Source organism: Diabrotica undecimpunctata, chromosome 2 (assembly GCF_040954645.1).
Source record: "Diabrotica undecimpunctata isolate CICGRU chromosome 2, icDiaUnde3, whole genome shotgun sequence".
Classification (NCBI taxonomy): domain Eukaryota; kingdom Metazoa; phylum Arthropoda; class Insecta; order Coleoptera; family Chrysomelidae; genus Diabrotica; species Diabrotica undecimpunctata.
In genome coordinates, this window is record NC_092804.1 from 154544015 (window position 1) to 154561131 (window position 17117).

General features: G+C 34.1%; 1 protein-coding gene across 1 annotated transcript in view; it reads left to right on the forward strand.

The window, feature by feature from the left end:
* The window catches only part of Cad96Ca (tyrosine kinase receptor Cad96Ca), a 171830-nt gene that overhangs the window by 56011 nt on the left and 98702 nt on the right, over positions 1-17117 (forward strand). Inside the window, exon 2 of the mRNA XM_072523796.1 lies at positions 69-313. Coding sequence (XP_072379897.1) covers positions 69-313 — 245 coding nt within the window. The remainder of the gene's footprint in view (positions 1-68; positions 314-17117) is intronic.

The following is a 17117-nucleotide window of genomic DNA, read 5'->3' on the forward strand; positions in this document are numbered from 1 at the left end:
AGTCTAACGCAACATAACTAACCAATATCTTAAGAGATCAACATTGACCAATATTTTTTTTTTTTTAGCCAAAGCTCAGTATGCAGAAAACACACCCCCTTCTCTTTGGATGGACGATAGAAATTGGAACATTCGTGAAAACGAAACCATTGGTACAAAAATTTCACAAGCTCATGGGGATGATCCTGAAGGAGTAGTGTTAACTTATGGGCTTGAACCTATTGTATTTTTCGGTGGCAAGGAAGAAAAATTACCATTTAGGATCGATAACGAGACTGGCACTGTGTATCTTAATGAAAGTTTAACTGGGAGGGTAAGTTTAAATGATATATTTATAAATACTAAAAAAGAATCGAAATATTAGTTAACAAACGCCTGGACCAAGTCACTTTTTGAAGTGAATACTTCTTATTGCTCGGTATGATGTTTTAATCGGGCCCAAAATTCTATTTAGCGTGACTCGAAAAATCGAGATGCGCATGGTAACCCTGAGTATACCGTAATATATATAATGTACAGCTGGTTCCTCAAAAAACTGATATGACTTCTAGTAAGATTTGATCATTTTGAGCAGTGTATTTGATTGGTCTGACATTATATTATATTTATTACGACGGACAAATAATAAAATAAACAAATAAACAACAAACAATTAATACGTATGTTTATTCATAAATTGTAATAATTATTAAGGTCTAAATTTTGATATTATTTTGAATTCCTGCATTTTATAAAGAGTATATAAATGATAGTTTTATCATTTACCCACCCCCCATTACGTAAAATAGGGTTGTTGTTATTATTTTTATTATTATTAAGGAATAAAACAAACGACTTAACTATATTAAAGCAAGAATTTTAACAAAATTACACTATCAGACTATCAGAGGCAGCAAAACATTTTAACATAAGCAGAAACAGAACATTTCTATTAATAAAAAATGAAGGGACCAAGAAACTTTCGAAAGAAAGCGAAGGTCTGGAAGACCAAAACGGTACTAAATTTAGGTATGTAAAAATAAAATTAATGTTTTGTAATATCTCACATCAGCATTGATAACAACTTGTAGTCTTCGGTCCATCTGTGTGAAAGGAGCTATGAAATTTGTCATCCTGGTGCCTTAGTCGTGGACTAATACGCACCCTAATGCGCATCGCCCCACCTTTAAACATCCTTTTATATTTCTATTGGCCGAGAGATCCGAAAATGCCATATAAATATTAAAATACTTTTAAATATGCACATTCTTCGGATCTTGGCATCATTAAATTAGTACCTACAGAAGAAGACGAGGATATATCCACACAAAGATGTTCAGGATGCCGAGAGGTCAAAACATCAAGAAGCTGGCGGTGCAAGAGCGGGACGCTGAAGAAGAAAGAAGGCTAAAATGAATGAAATGAATGACATGTAAATTTATATAAGGCAATAAACGTTTTTATTTTTATTTTTATTTTATTATATCTTGGCATCAGTCGATAGACCACGGCCTTACCTAGAGCACGTACGCTCTAGGAGGTCGCCGGTCGGGGCTCTGCTCCATTTGCTACCGCAAAAACCATTAAGACTCTGTAGATAGTCTTCTTCACACATCAGAAGTTGTTTTATTTCCAACGATGGTTTACCTAATTACTCATCTAAGGAGTCTTTATCAAGAAAAAATCCACAATATCCGAAAGTTAATATGGATAAATGCTTAGGGGTACTTCATACATTATACATGAAGCCCCTAAAGGTCGTGGCATATTATCGTGCACGTTGCGTTTCCAGCACATATCGTTTCCGAAAAATCTAATTTAAATGGTTTTAAATATGAACAACGCACACTGTCCGGAACATTGCGTTTCAGACACTTGTTCAGTATATTCGAACATAATATTTTACTGATGCCGACGGCTGCGTAACGAGTCGTAACCGGTTTGTAAGGATAATGTTAATTAGATGTCCGTCGTTTTCCCCCTGTTGTTTATTTAGGTCTTTGTTTGATTTTGATACAGAGTATTTAAAAAAAAATAATTTTAGAGGCTGTTTTTAATACGAATTTTATAATAATTAATAGGTTTAACAATTATTTTAGAATGAATAGGATTCAGTTTAAATATGTTTTAAATTTAATTTCACCTTTAGTTAAAAAACAAAATACTACATTTAACGAAGCCATACATATCAAACCAAAAAGTATTTCTAAAAAGAAGAGGTATCACTTCCGTACAAAAGTCCTACTTGTTTATCACTTCGGTGATTAATTGTCACAAAGCAATAAAAACACATGCATAAATGACAAAATAGCCTCGAAAATTATTTTTTTAAATACTCTATATCAAAATCAAACAAGTTCCTAAATAAACAACAAGAGGAGAACGACGGACATCTAATGCACATTATCCTTACCAATCGGTTACGACCTATGTCCCGGACAGTGTGCGTTATTCATATTTAAAACCATTTAAATTATATTTTTCGGAAACTAAACGCAACGTGCACGATAATATGCCACGACCTAAAGTAGAGCGTACAGCAAAGTGGATAATTTCATAGGTCCACTTTTGCTGCGACGACAAATTGTCTTCTTCGTAGAGCTTTTTCCAAACCTGTTTTATACCGTGCCACATCTCTTCAGTATTTTGAGGTATAAAATTACGCCAATACAACCGGTTTATAATAACCCCCACAAATTCTTGATTGGGTTTAAATCTGGACTGTAGCTGGGCCATGGAAAGGTTTCGATGTTGTTATTTTGGAACCACTGGTTTATTATATTTTCAGTGTGAACAAGACAAATATCTTGTTGGAGGTTAAAATTATTTTCTGGATGTAACTGTGGGAAACATGATGTTTTCTAGAATATTCAGATAAGTCTGCCCAACACACGCCTTATCATTCCCATTCTTCTAGATGAAACCATTCCCATACATTGGTGCTAACATGACCAGCTGCTCCATATCTATTAATATATAGAGGATTAAATACACCCATACACCCCAATTTTGCCCTTTTTAGAAGATTGAAAAATTTTCTCATGTGTAAATATTATCCTTTCCCAAAAATCTTGATTTGGTAGCTGATGGTTTAAGGAAATATAAGTCTTGATTACTAGTGTTGTGGTGTAAGAGCTTGTTTTTGGCTGCAGTTCGGTACCCAAGACGAGATGCTTTAATTATTCGCCAAGTTGATGTTTTTCTTCCAGAAAACTGTGACATAATTCTTGTAGTTTTCAGTTTTCGCATCTTCAAAAGGATTCTCTTCTAATTTCTCTAAAAGTGTACGATCTTTAAAAACGGTAGATAATTTTGGTCTTTCAGAACCTTGCTTTCCTTCTAGAGTTTCTTGCTTTTTCCATCTTTTATTAATATTAAAAACTGTTTTTCTGCTTACGTTAAAATGGTTCGCTACGACAGATAGTGACCAACCATCTTCGATCGTTACAATTCTTGCTTTCAGTTCTTTGCTAGCAAGTGGAGCTTTTTTTTGAGGTTGAACAGAATAAGTTATTTGACAAATTTTAAGATTTGGCAGTGAAAGTGACAGTATGTACATAATAACTGTTTAACACACTGGCTGTCACCATAAGAGTGTTAGGTACGTTCCCCAGGTGCCAAAGTTAAAAATGCTTACAAAACAATATTTATTCATACTAATGGTTAATAATACAATGTAAGTTTACATTCTTACAAACTTTTTTGAAAAAATAGCAAGATCACGGGTGATCCTAATGGCACTGCGTTTTATTTGTACTTGGTAAATTATCCATGATCTGAAAAACAAATTCTAATTAAAAAAAGTAACTTTACTGTCACCATTTTTCATTCATTAAATGTAAGCAAAAACATTTCAGGTTATGTAAAATAAAGACTGTAATATTTTGTTTATCCTTACAAATATTGAAGCAACAAAATTTTAAAAACGAATAAACAACATATACTTACTTCATATAATTTCAAATTCACCAAAAAAACTTCTAATTGCGTAGAAAAACTTGATAATAAATGCCACTAATCGTTTCTACAACGCCTTATTATCAACTGTCGTTACAAGCTATTTACGACATTATCGCGCCTAACAAAATAACATAAGCAAGCTATGGGTTCCTAGTGTTTCACAGTAAAACTATTTGAGCGTCCTCACAGTGCCCACCGTTATAATAATTTGAAAGTTAAATACACACAAGTTACACCGGTGATCCTAACGGCACAATTGTAATCTGTTAGTTAGGATCGCCGGTGATCCTTGTGGCAGCCAATGTGTTAAAATACACTGCTCAATTTTCTACAAAATATGCTTTATGAGTCGTATCAGTTATTTTAGGAACCAGCTGTACATCATGTATATTTATCACATAGTTTAACTGTGTAAGCAAACGCATTGATGATTAAAAAATGCTGTCTTGCATATTCTTTGAACTTAATTTAAAAGAATATAAAAATTGTTAAAAATATAGACCTCGCCATTATAATATTGACAATGGCAAGCCATCAATGTCGCATCATTCAGCCTGATGGCCAAGCATTCCTAGACTACCCTAATTACGATTTTTTCGATGGCTCTATATATCGACCATCAACTGATAAAACTTTGCGAACTTCATCGCAAAAACCGACACAAATATTTTTCTGTTTTTGCCGTCATATGGCATTATACTCATAAGTTTTAAGATAAATGGAGATAAACTTGTTTTTAATATGAGTTGAAAGATAATCGTTATCTGTCTTAAAAGTTTTGTTGAAAAGTCTTTCGGAATAATATTAGACTCCACGTATTGCAGAATTTTCTGAAAGTTTTTCAATTTACAGTTCGCGGTGTTTTATATGTCGATATTGTTGGCTTATTTACCACCAAGTTTAACAGAATTTCTAAATGACCACATATAAAATGCAGCAGTTTAAAAACTTTACTAATATCGCTTATATAACGTAAGTAGAATGAAGTCTCTCTTAACAGGCACGTATATTAAATTGACAGCTCCTCTATTCGGACAGTTGTGCGTGACTGACGCGACACCTACCGCCTTCATCTGACAGTTTTGGACCTACCAATTTTCAGGTTAAACATATGACATATGTTTGACATTGTTAAATACAGGCGAAATTTACAATTATTAATAATTAACTTTTTAATTACATTTTTTTAGTTTATGTACAAAATAAATGTAGTATTAAAAACTGGGTTTCTCAAAATTCATCATAATATATCCTTTCAAGCATAAACGGAAAAGAAAGGGAAAAATCTAGTACTAACAAATCAAGTTTTTCACGTGAAAGAGCATATATTTAAAAACAGTAATAGTAAAAGTTATGATATAAAAGCTAAAGTCATCAGGCACTCTGCAGTTAGCTTGAAGCCTTATAAAATATCATTTAAGGTAAATTATTTAAATTTTTCCTATTTCAATTGCATAAAAATGAAGTTATGTGATATTTACTTTTTCATATTAATAGCACGGATGCATCTTTTTCTTTTCTCTAATTGATATGTAATCTTTGGGAACCTATAAAAACTACACTTACTATTTTTACTATTATTAGCACAATTAAATACGCAATATGTATTTGCACACATTTTTGATAAAATTTATACGTAAAAAGGTAGGTCCAATTTTGTCATATTTCGCCGCTACGCACGCTGGCATCGTTTCAAAGTACCCCTACCATGGTCACGCACGGAGTGATGAGTCTGTACAAATAAATCTCAATCCAATGGACACTCTCTACAACGAACATGGATATTAAATTATACATAAAACTAATAACTCTAACCGACGAGTGTATTTGAATATTTTCTTCTAGATGTTTCCTTAAATTTTATTAAAAACACATTACAATAATTGAAGTAGTACTCACTACATAAGCGATAGGCAGGTATAATAATTGAATCGAATATTTCTTAAAGGGACTAAGTGATATTTTCAAGTTTTAAGAAATACAGAAAAATGTTATTTATTTATTAACCTCTTGATATTTTAAACTGTTTATTCTTTTTTTCATTAGTATGGTTCGGTTAAAGGTGTGTATTAATCAAATCAATCTAAAATTTTGAATTTTCTTTATTGGACAGATTTTTCAAAAAAATTAACTTAATTAAGTCCTTTCAGAAATATACATTTTATAAAGCCAAAAAATAAATTTAACCAAAATTAAAGAAATAATATAATATAAAACATTATTGGGATAGAAGCATGGACACTTAACGCGTCGACTGCTAAAAAGTTGGAAGCATTTGAAATGTGGGTGTATAGAAGAATCTTGAAGATATCATGGACCGAGCATGTAACAAACAACGAAGTCATGAGAAGAATCAACAAAAGAATGGAAGTATTGGAAACCATCAAGACACGAAAGCTGCAATACCTGGGGCATGTTATGCGTAATGAGAGATACAACCTACTTCAATTGATTATACAAGGGAAAATCCAGGGCAAGAGAAGTGTAGGAAGAAGAAGAATCTCATGGTTGCGTAACTTGAGGGAATGGTACGGATGCACATCAATTGAACTATTCAGAGCAGCAGCATCTAAGATCAGAATAGCCATGATGATTGCCAACCTCCGTCGCGGAGATGGCACGTGAAGAAGAAGAAAACATTATTCTTACAAAGTTTAAAACAAAATCGAAAAAAAATCATGGTTTTCAGTTCTATTAAGATGCTTTGGTTTTGGTTTTCTTGGTCTTTCAGAAATTTATTCTTCTTCTTAGTCGTTAACCTGATGCAGGTATCGTGATATCATGAAGCTATTAGCTAAATTTCCCAATGTTCCTCCACGTTTTTCTATCTTCTGCCATTCTAGCACATTCTGACAATGGAGCGCCAATGGTAGCAACAATATGGTCCGTGCATCGTGTGGGAGATCTACCTCTATTTCTTTTGCCTTCTACTTTTCCCTGGATGGTAAGTTTTTCAAGACCATTTCTTCGAAGCACATGTCCAAAATAGCTTGTTATTTGTTCTGATATTTGTGTTCTTAGTCTTTTCTTTATGTTTAGCTGGTCCAGTATGGATTCATTTGTTCTTCGGGCCACCCATGGTATTCTCAGCATTCGTCTCCAGCAGTACATCTCAAATACATCTATGTTCTTTTTGTCTTTCTTAGTAAGAGTCCAGCATTCCGATGCATAAGTAAAAACTGGAAAAACTAGACTTCTTACTAGTCTCATTTTTGTATCGGTAGTTATTTCATGGCTTTTCCAAATTTTTGTTAATTTTGCCATAGCGCTTTTTGCGATTGCTGACCGCCACTTTATTTCTTCAGTACAACCTCCTTTGTTGGTTATTAATGAGCCCAGATACACAAATTTATCTACTACAGCGATATTGTTTACCCTAACCAGATGATTTTGATTGTTGTTAGCTCTGTCAATTATCATGATTCTCGTTTTATCTCTGTTAGAAATTTATTATGTTGACGTAAAACTCTCGCTTATCTTCTAGTACCCACTGGTTAAGGCTTTGCAAATGGCCTATTTTTGTTTCAAAATTGGCACCATGACTTCAGGATATGCTGGTATTTTGGGCCATTCGATATGAAATTGCCTGTTGTGTTTCGGTAAAGCCAAATGGAAGTGATTAACACCAAAAATGCTATTAATATATTCCGATGACCTTACATAACCTGAAGTTTCGGAGCTATATACATAATGGTTAAAGATCGAAATTGCAAAATGAGTTTTTTGAGATCAAGTAATATTTATTTGTTGAGATTCAGTGGACAGGCTTGTCTTTTTATAATACTTAGGCCACCATTGCTTAAAATCAAGAATCTCACTAGTTTGAATTTCTTTTACAGTAAACTTGCTTTTGGCACTTGAATTAACAATAATTTCTTTGTACTTGAATTTCAAATCTTCTGTCATTTTTTTTAAGTACCTTTTTATGACACCGAAATCTCTGTCACAGGAAGTGGTGCCGTTTAATTGGAAAATAATGTTCATTTTATCGAAGCGCCTCATAGTTGTAAGGGCCACACATAATCTTATAATAGTGTGGTTCTTATTTTGCAAAGAGCGGTTGACACAAAAAAGTTTCAACTCTTTTATGTTGGGTGGTATGTAATTTTTTATATAATCAAGCAAAAAGGTGCATACTTCATTAGGGCCCTTATTGGCCGGTCCTTCGTGATAAATATAGAAAAAAGAATTTTCTGTTTTAAGATTATATATACAAAATACATTAACCGTTAGTTGGGTCTTATAGAAGACTTCTTGTACAGGTATATGTGGTAGATGAACATTTTGCAGATAGTCAAATGCGAGCCCTACCACGTCGTTCCTATCGTGATACTTTTAACGGTATCCTATAAATTCGTATAAAACTTGTTGGCCCTTTTTTTGTGTACCAACAATTCTGAAACAGCAACTTTTTGGAAGTATCTCCCAGAGAGAGACTTTTGATTTTTAAATTCAACTCCTTACATTTTACGCATGTGTTTATTTGAGGACGGCCAAATTTCAAAGTAAAGTTTTTGCGAAAAAATGTATAATAATAGCTGTATTTAATTTTCGTTTCAGGATTCTTGGATCTAAACATTTCGTACATAATTTTTATATTAAGCCTACTATCTAGATATTTATATTCTTTTTCCGAATAGTGACTTTCTTTTACTGGATAGCTTTAAATGTGCTGACGAATTAATATGTTTTGATCTTCTGTCATTTTTTCTGGCCGGTTTAATATTTTTGCCACGTTTATCTCTAGGAGTCAGAAGATTATTTTTAGTCAATGATTTTATTTGCTTTATTATTTTTTCAGATACAGAATGCAAATTTAAAAAAGCTCTACAACACACTTTTACTTTCAGATTTCCAACGCGAATAAAATGATCAAAAGATGAAAAGGAAAAGACAGTTAAGATCAAAAGATGCTTTCCTTAATTTATTGTTTTCATTTTCTGGCTTCTTCGTTTTACTACATTTTTCTGATATATCATGCCTTGAAGGTATCTTGTTTATCCTTGTTTTACATTTTGTAAAAATTCTCAAATACTGTTTGCTTTTGTTAATTGTTTAGCTTAGCAAAACACTGCATTCTACATCTAAAAAATAACGCATCCATATATCTAGGCCATTCAATATATAAATTTATTTAACTTACTTGCAAGCACCTCCGATTTGCCTGGCAGCAACCATCTTTATAATCTGTATAGGCAGTACCACTGACTCTAGCTTTTTTGATTAAATTTCTTTCTTCTTCTTCTTCTTAGCCTTCTGTCGTCCATGTTTGGACATAGGCCTCTCCCAACTCCTTCCATCGGTCTCTATCCTGAGCAACATATTTCCAATTTCTTCCGGCTATTCTTTTAATATCATCAACCCATCTCATCTGTGATCTTCCTCTTGGTCGTTTACTTTCGTAAGGTCTCCAATGTTGTATTGTAGTATTCCAACGTTGGTCTTTTTGTCTAGCAGTGTGGCCCGCGAAATTTTGGCAATTTTTGTTGCTATGTCCTCGACTTTTGTTTTGGATCTTACCCAGTCGTTCCTCTTTTTATCTGACAATCGTATACCTAACATTGCTGTTTCCTCCATTTTTCTTTCTGTTGTGGCTAGTTTATTCATGTTTGCCTTGGTTAGGGTCCAGGTTTGACATCCATATGTCATGATAGGAAGGATGCATTGGTTGAACACTTTGCTCCTCAAGTATTGGGGTATTTTGCGGTTGGTTCTTAAGTATCCAACTAAGTTTTTTAAATCCTGCCCATGCTAGTCTTGCTCTTCTAGTAATTTCCGCACTTTGGTTCTCTTTGTCAAGTCTCAGGATTTGGTCTAGGTAGATATATTCCTGGATTTGTTCTATCTCACTGCCATTTATAGTTATACGTCTGGGGTCATCTGTGTTTGTCATTATTTTTTTATATTCATTTTTAGGCCGACGTATTGGGAGCTGGCTGCTAGTTCCCCCATCATAATTTGCAGTTCCTCGAATGTGCTCGCTATAATCACTATGTCGTCAGCGAATCTGAGGTGGTTTAACTTGTTGCCATTAACGTTAATACCATAGGTTGACCAATTTGTAGTTTTGAAGACATCTTCTAGGGCTAGGTTAAAAAGTTTTGGCGATATTACGTCTCCTTGTCTCACTCCTCTCTTAATGGGGATGGGATTTGTATTTTCGTCCAGTTGTACTATCATAGTTGAATTTTCATATATATTATATATTAGTATCTCGAATCTATTCTACAATTATTAATAGCTTGTTCTATGGCCCACATCTCGATACTATCAAACGCCTTTTCATAGTCGACGAAGGCAAGAAATACGGGTAGTTGGTATTCATTTGCCTTCTCTATCAATGTTCTCATTGTCAGCAGATGGTCTGATGTACTATATCCTTTGCGGAAGCCAGCCTGTTCAACCGGTTGGTAATTGTCCATTTTGTAGGTTAACCGGTTGTTAATAATTCTCATAAATAGTTTGTATACTTGACTGAGCAACGATATAGGTCTATAATTCTGCAGATCACATTTGTCCCCTTTTTGTGTAAGAGTATTACTAGACTCTCGTTCCAGTCTTTAGGGATCTTGCTATTATGGAGACATCTATTAAATAGCTCTGTTAGTACAGGGATTGTTAATGTCTTGCTTGTTTTCAAGAGCTCGGCAATTATACCGTCGTGTCCTGGAGCTTTATTATTTTTTAGCTCTTTTAAAGCTCTTTCTATTTCGAATCGCTTTATATTTGGTAGTACTTCTGATCCCACGTTTTTTATTTTTCTTTTGACGTTCTCCTTAGTTGTTTCATTAGGCTGGCCTTGCGAGCTGTACAAGGATGTGTAGAAGTCTTCGACAATATTTGTTATTTTATATTTGTCCTTCTCTTCCTTATTGTTGGCGTCTTTAATTTTGATGATTTTTTGAACTCCCAGTGCGGGTCTTAGACATTTTAAGCCTCTGTTGTTTTCAATGACTCGCTCTATTAAGTTCTCGTTCCATTTTTGTATGTCGCGTTTTAGTTCTTTCTAATTGTTTTATTAAGTTCTCTGTATTTTTGAGTATGGCGTTTGTTTTGCGCTAGTAGTTGTCTTCTTTCCGTCATTAGCTGTTTAGTTTCATTGCTCATTTTGTCTTCTTTAGTCGTTGTTTCCTTTGCGACCTGTAGTCCTGCTGCGAGAAGGTTTTTATTAATCTCGTCAATTTGATCTTGATTATGTGAAGGATCAGATTCGAACTTATCTGCTAAGACCTCTCGGAATTGCTCTTCATTTGTTCTTAGCTTAAAGGCATCTATCCTCGTTGTTTCTTTAAAAATCCTTTTTCTCTCTTCTTTCATGTTAATATTTATTTTTGCTCTAACTATACGATGGTCACTACCCGTTGTTACGTTGTTTATTGTTGTGACGTTTTCAAATATTCCTTTGTTGTTTGAGAGAAAATAGTCTATTTCATTTTTGGTAGTTCCGTTAGGTGCTACCCATGCCCACTTTCTGTTAGGTTTCTTTTTGTAGAAGGTATTCATAACATACACGTTTTCTTTTTCCAGGAATTCCATAAGTTTTTCTTCTCTTGTGTTTCTTGTGCCGAATCCAAAATTTCCAATCTTGCTTTCAGAGTCTTCAATCTTACTTCCAATTTTGGCGTTGAAGTCTCCCATTATTATTATTTTTGGTTTCTTTGTTGTTGTCTATAGCTTTTTTAACGTCTTCGTAAGAAGAATTTATTTCCTCATCGGTTGCTTTTTTAGTTAGAGCATAAACTTGCACAATCCTTATTTTAGTTTTTGGACTTAGTTTTAAGACCATGTATGTAACTCTGTCTGATATGCTGTCAACTATTTAAATTTGAGATTTTCTCTTCTTGTTGATTAAGAAACCTACTCCACCGTATGTGTAGTCTTCCCTGCCTTTATAATAGAGTCTGTTGCCTGAATGTAAGTCCACAGATCCTTCACCTCTTCTTTTAACTTCTGACAGTCCCATTATGTCCCAATTCAAGTTCCTCAATTCATCTTCTAGTTCGTAGAGTTTTTTATCTTTTGCCATGGAGCGGATGTTGTATGTTGCTATATGGAGTTGTTTGTTCTTCTTCTTTTTCAATGTCGACTTGCCCCCCCAGAATTCTCGGGGCAGACCATTGTTACGGTGTGGGACTGTGAAATAGAATTCCTACCCGCCTGGGGTATCTACCGTGTTTCTGTTGCAATCGACATGTTTGGTTTTGGTAATTATTATTTCTCACACCTTACCGTCGTTTTCTAAGATCATCTGATTAAGGTAGCTCCCCATCACTTTCATTGCTTCTATTTTCGTCCGAACTAGAGATATTGCCAAAAAAATTTAATTATATTACTCTTTACTGCACAAAGCATCGAAGCCGCTAAATCACTAAAAATATTTCGCGACACGGGGCTTGCATTTTAAACCAAAACAGAGCACAAGGTCAAATACAGCATGACACAAATTTAAATATTTATTTCTTAAAGGGACTAACTCTTTCGTTCATGCATTTTTGTTTTTTAAGATAAAAATTTGAAATTTATTAGGCATATTCTTTAAATTTTTTTTAAATTTTCAAACGGTGGATACGATCTGTACGATATATTGCACATTGTGAGTAAATTGTAGTAGCTCTTGCAACTTTGGAAAAGAAAATACAATTAAAAATCATATATCTGCAACTAATTATTTATTTGTGTGATATAACATAAAACAATTTTGTTTTTCTGAAATATATAAGTGTATATTGCACTTTTTACACACGAAATTGGTTCTAGAACCACATTTAGGGAATTTGCACCTAGAAGAAAAGGATTTGTCATCTATAATTGGCAAATGACCAAATCCATCCAGCCTTACTTCTGCTGCTGGTCTAGTTTCTGTTTTTTGTTTTTTCTGTGACGGAGATGACGTCCATTCTCTTGTATCCAAAGGACGTCCCCGTTTTCTGGAGGATACTTTGGCTGATTTTATTAAAACTTTAGCGACGTATGCCCTAAAATGAACCAAATCCAATAAATATTTTCTTGTCCGGAATACCTAAAACAATCGCCTTTTGCCTGTATTCCAGCCAGGCATTAGAACAGGCGATATCGATACTATGTGTAAACATACGAAGTGTCCACTTCCTAGAACGAATAAAGGTTCTGTATAAAGTAATCAAAAAGTCGCATTTATCAACGCCGCCCATATGTTGGTTATATTTTCTAATTACTTGAGGTCGTTTCACATAAATATATTGTTTCTTATTTTTGTCCCACCGTTTACATTCATCTTGTTTTCCTATACCCATAAAATTAGATGCCATGAGAACACTTTTATTGTCAAACCACTAAGTGAGAACAACTTCTCCATCACCACTTACATATTGTACGGAAAATCCACGACCTTTCTTTGAAATCTCCTTTTCAAGCAGTAAAGACGGTTTGCTAAACCTATCTCCTCTTGCTGTACAAGTAGCATAAATATTTTTATGCAGCAACAATTGCAATAAATTATAACTGGAAAAGTAGTTATCGAAAAAAAGTTGAACACCTGGTACTGCAATTCTTTCAGATAATTTCAAAACTACTGACGCTGCTAATCCAAAAACTTTTAATTGATTTTTGTCCAATTCCGTTGTAGTCTCTTGATAAATGAGAAAATCATAAATTAAACCACTGGAACCACACAAGGCAAACATTTTAATACCCCAACATTTTGGCTTTTTTTGCCACATACTGCTTAAAATTTAAATGTCCTTTGAAGGGTACCATTTGCTCGTCTACGCATAGTTTAGTTTCGATCGGCAAAGACAAGCATTTGGATCTAATTATGTCATACAAAGGCCGTACCTTCCAAAAGAGATCCTGATCGGTTTCACCAACATTTATTCTTTGGGTATCTACAAAATGTAAATGAGTCCTTAGCGAATAAAACCGATTTATTGGCATACTTTCAGAAATTTGCCGTACTTGTAATTGTGGGCTCCAATAAAATTTTATACGTGGGTAATGTAAATTCCCCATCACCATATGAATTCCAACAAATTTTTTTAGTTCGCCTACATTTGTTGGAGCAAATTTTTTCATATTGTGAACTGCAGATAAGTTTGTATGTTCTACCATTATTTCAAATAAGGCATCTGTAAAATATAGCTAAAATAAAATGTAAAATAATATAGTTTTATAGTGGTCAATTTTGCGCCAAATAATATCTTTCTTTTTTCTTTCTCAAATCATTGTTCGTCAAGAATCTATCAATAATTGTCTTACTTGATTCTACTCTTCGTTCACATTCCGATGTAGTTGCTCCAGCATCTTCAAGATGAGGTGGTCTTTCCTGATTTTCAACTAATTCGCCTAAAAAATAACAATTAATTTATTTCACAACAGTTAAATTGGATTTTCGTTTTCTGTTAGCGGTTGCCCCTTCTGAGCTTGCATTTAATAGTTCTTTTGTTATGACTTCATTGATTTCATTTAGGATAAGTTTATCTAGATTTAATACTTTCGCGGGTTTTAACTTGCTTTTATATTGTTCTGTATTAGATTTTAGTTTATCTGTGTCTATATTCCAAGTTTTTCTAAATTTATTTCTATTTTTATTATGTTTTATCTCTAACTTGGCTCTAACCATTCGGTGATCGCTATTTACTGACGCAGTATTTATTACTGTTACGTCCTGTATGATATCTGTTTTGTTACACAGTATGTAATCTATTTCGTTCTGAGTTTTTCCGTATGGGAATAGCCACTTTCTTTAAGGTTTTTTCTTATCGAATGTGTTCATTGCATAGTATTTGTGGGTTTGTAGGAAGTTAACCAAGGTTTCTCCTCTCTTGTTTCTAACTCTAGAGCCGAATTGCCCTATATAGTATTCGGTTTTTTCAAATCGTTGTCCGATCTTAGCGTTAAAGTCTCCTATTATCATCGTATACATGCTGTGAATTTTCAAGGAGATGTTCTCGTTTACATTTAACCTAATCATTGCAATTCTTTCAGATATTCCTACGAATTGCTCTACTTTATGTGCATATTTCTTGGAAATAAGAAATCCTACACCATCTAGGTTTTGTTCTTCTCGTCCTTTGTAATATAGGACATTACCGGTCTCTAGTGTTATGCACGCTTCCCCTTTTCTTTTTACCTCTGCTAGACCAATTATGTCCCATTTTAAGTCCTTGATGTCTTCTTTGAGTTCGTATACTTTTTCATCTTTGCTTAGGGACATTATATTTAGAGTTGCGATGTTCAATGTTGTGGTTTTTAGCGATTTCTTGCTTCCCCCAGATTCCATCAAGCTGTCCTGTTTTCCAAAGAAGTGGGATTTGCCATTATTGTATGGTCTACCCACCTGGGGACCCATTTCTTTTGTTTTAGATATCGCCATATTCCTATTAGAAGGTTTCTTAGTCTTAAAACACCACGCTGGCTAGACGGGTTGATGAGTGATTTTATACAATCCCTAAAATCAAGGGATTGCCACTTCCGCCATTCACACCGTACCGAAGGTATTCTTCTCCGCCGTGGCTGCCGTTGTGAACTTCATCCGTGACCCTGGACAAGGGACCCTAAGCAGGTACTAGTTTCCCGGGTCAGGAAACACCTGGAATCTGCGGAGGGCAGGGATTGATTCATTTTCCCTGATAGGACTATCCAAAGGAGTTCCTACCCGCTACCCGATCACATATATATACCCACCTTTAAATTAACAAGATATTCTCATTTAAGAATTTTGTGCCACTCTATATAATATGAATTTTATCAGTTTAAATTTAATGTACACTTGCAACCCGATTGCTAAATTAATTAAAAACAAGATGCAGCAGCTGGAAAACAAAACATTAGTCTTCGTGTGGGTACTATCACATATAGGCATTAAAGGAAACGAACTAGCTGATAAAAATGCTCGAGAAATAGCAAATTCCCCAAATATCAGACCGATAATAAAACCATTAGCAGATTTCAATCCGTACTTTAAACAAAAGCTGATATGTAATTGGACTAAATGTTGGGAAGAAAAATCCTCAAAGTTAAAAGAAATTAAACCAAATTTTGGACGATGGACTAACAACGTCCCTAGCCGTTTCCTTCAGGTTGTATTAACCAGACTCCGATTAGGACACAGCAAACTCACACATGAATATCTCATGAAGAAGGAACCTCAACCAAAATGTAATAGTTGTTAAGTGCCGTTAACAGTGAAACACGTATTAACGGAGTGTCCCAAATGTAGTGCTGAAGGACTAACTATAAAATTCCATCAGTTATAAGAGATATTTTTAGTGAGTGTACCAGTGAAAATATTGTGAAATTTTTAAGACACTGTTTGACCATATTGAACCACATATAAGTATGTTATTTATTTGTTATTTGTAATCATTATTGTTTGCATTAAATTCATCCGCTAATAACCAATATGGTTGATGCGGCTGCCTTTAAATAAAAAATTTTTTTTTACATCTTAAATATTTAGTTTAATTTGCGGTTGGTCCTGTTTCTTTATCTATTTCCCTCCTAAGTTTGAGTTTAAAATTTGTGCTTCGCTTTACGATCCTAGTCTTTGTATGTATACTGAAAACTCACATATGTGCCGTATGCAAATTTCAAGGTAAATATCATTTGCAACATGTCGGCATTTCTACATAACGTTCTGCACCCAAGCGACAATATCGCCAGAAGTTATTTGAATTAAGTAAAACAAGATTATAGAACTTTAAAAAACGCATTGAAAATACAAAAATAACTTATAAAATATAAATAATTAAAATCATGTATCTAAAAAAGAATTAGTATAGAGCTATCTCGGACAAATATTCTGACGTTTACAAACTTCAAAAATTAGGCAAATAAAAAAGTAAGCATTTTTTAATACTTAGTTTATAACAGTAGTTAGTGAAATGAGCCTAATAGGCAACTCTTCACTCAAAAAGCCCCTGGTCCAATAATGAACAAAACAAACTTCCAGTTTTCACTGTATTCCTTTTCTTAAACGTTCTCTCAAGCTCTTTTTAGCCTAGATCTTTCTAAACCTAGAGCTAAGTTCTTTCTAAACCTAGCCTTTTCAGGACTGCACCGATTTCAGGAAGTTGTGCTCGCTGGACCGTAACCGACGTGCTTGCGAGTTTATTCGGCGAGCCCCCAGAAACTACTACACTGATCACTAACCAACGCATTACTGCTACTGGGGACAGAGGACAATTCATTTATACCGTTGA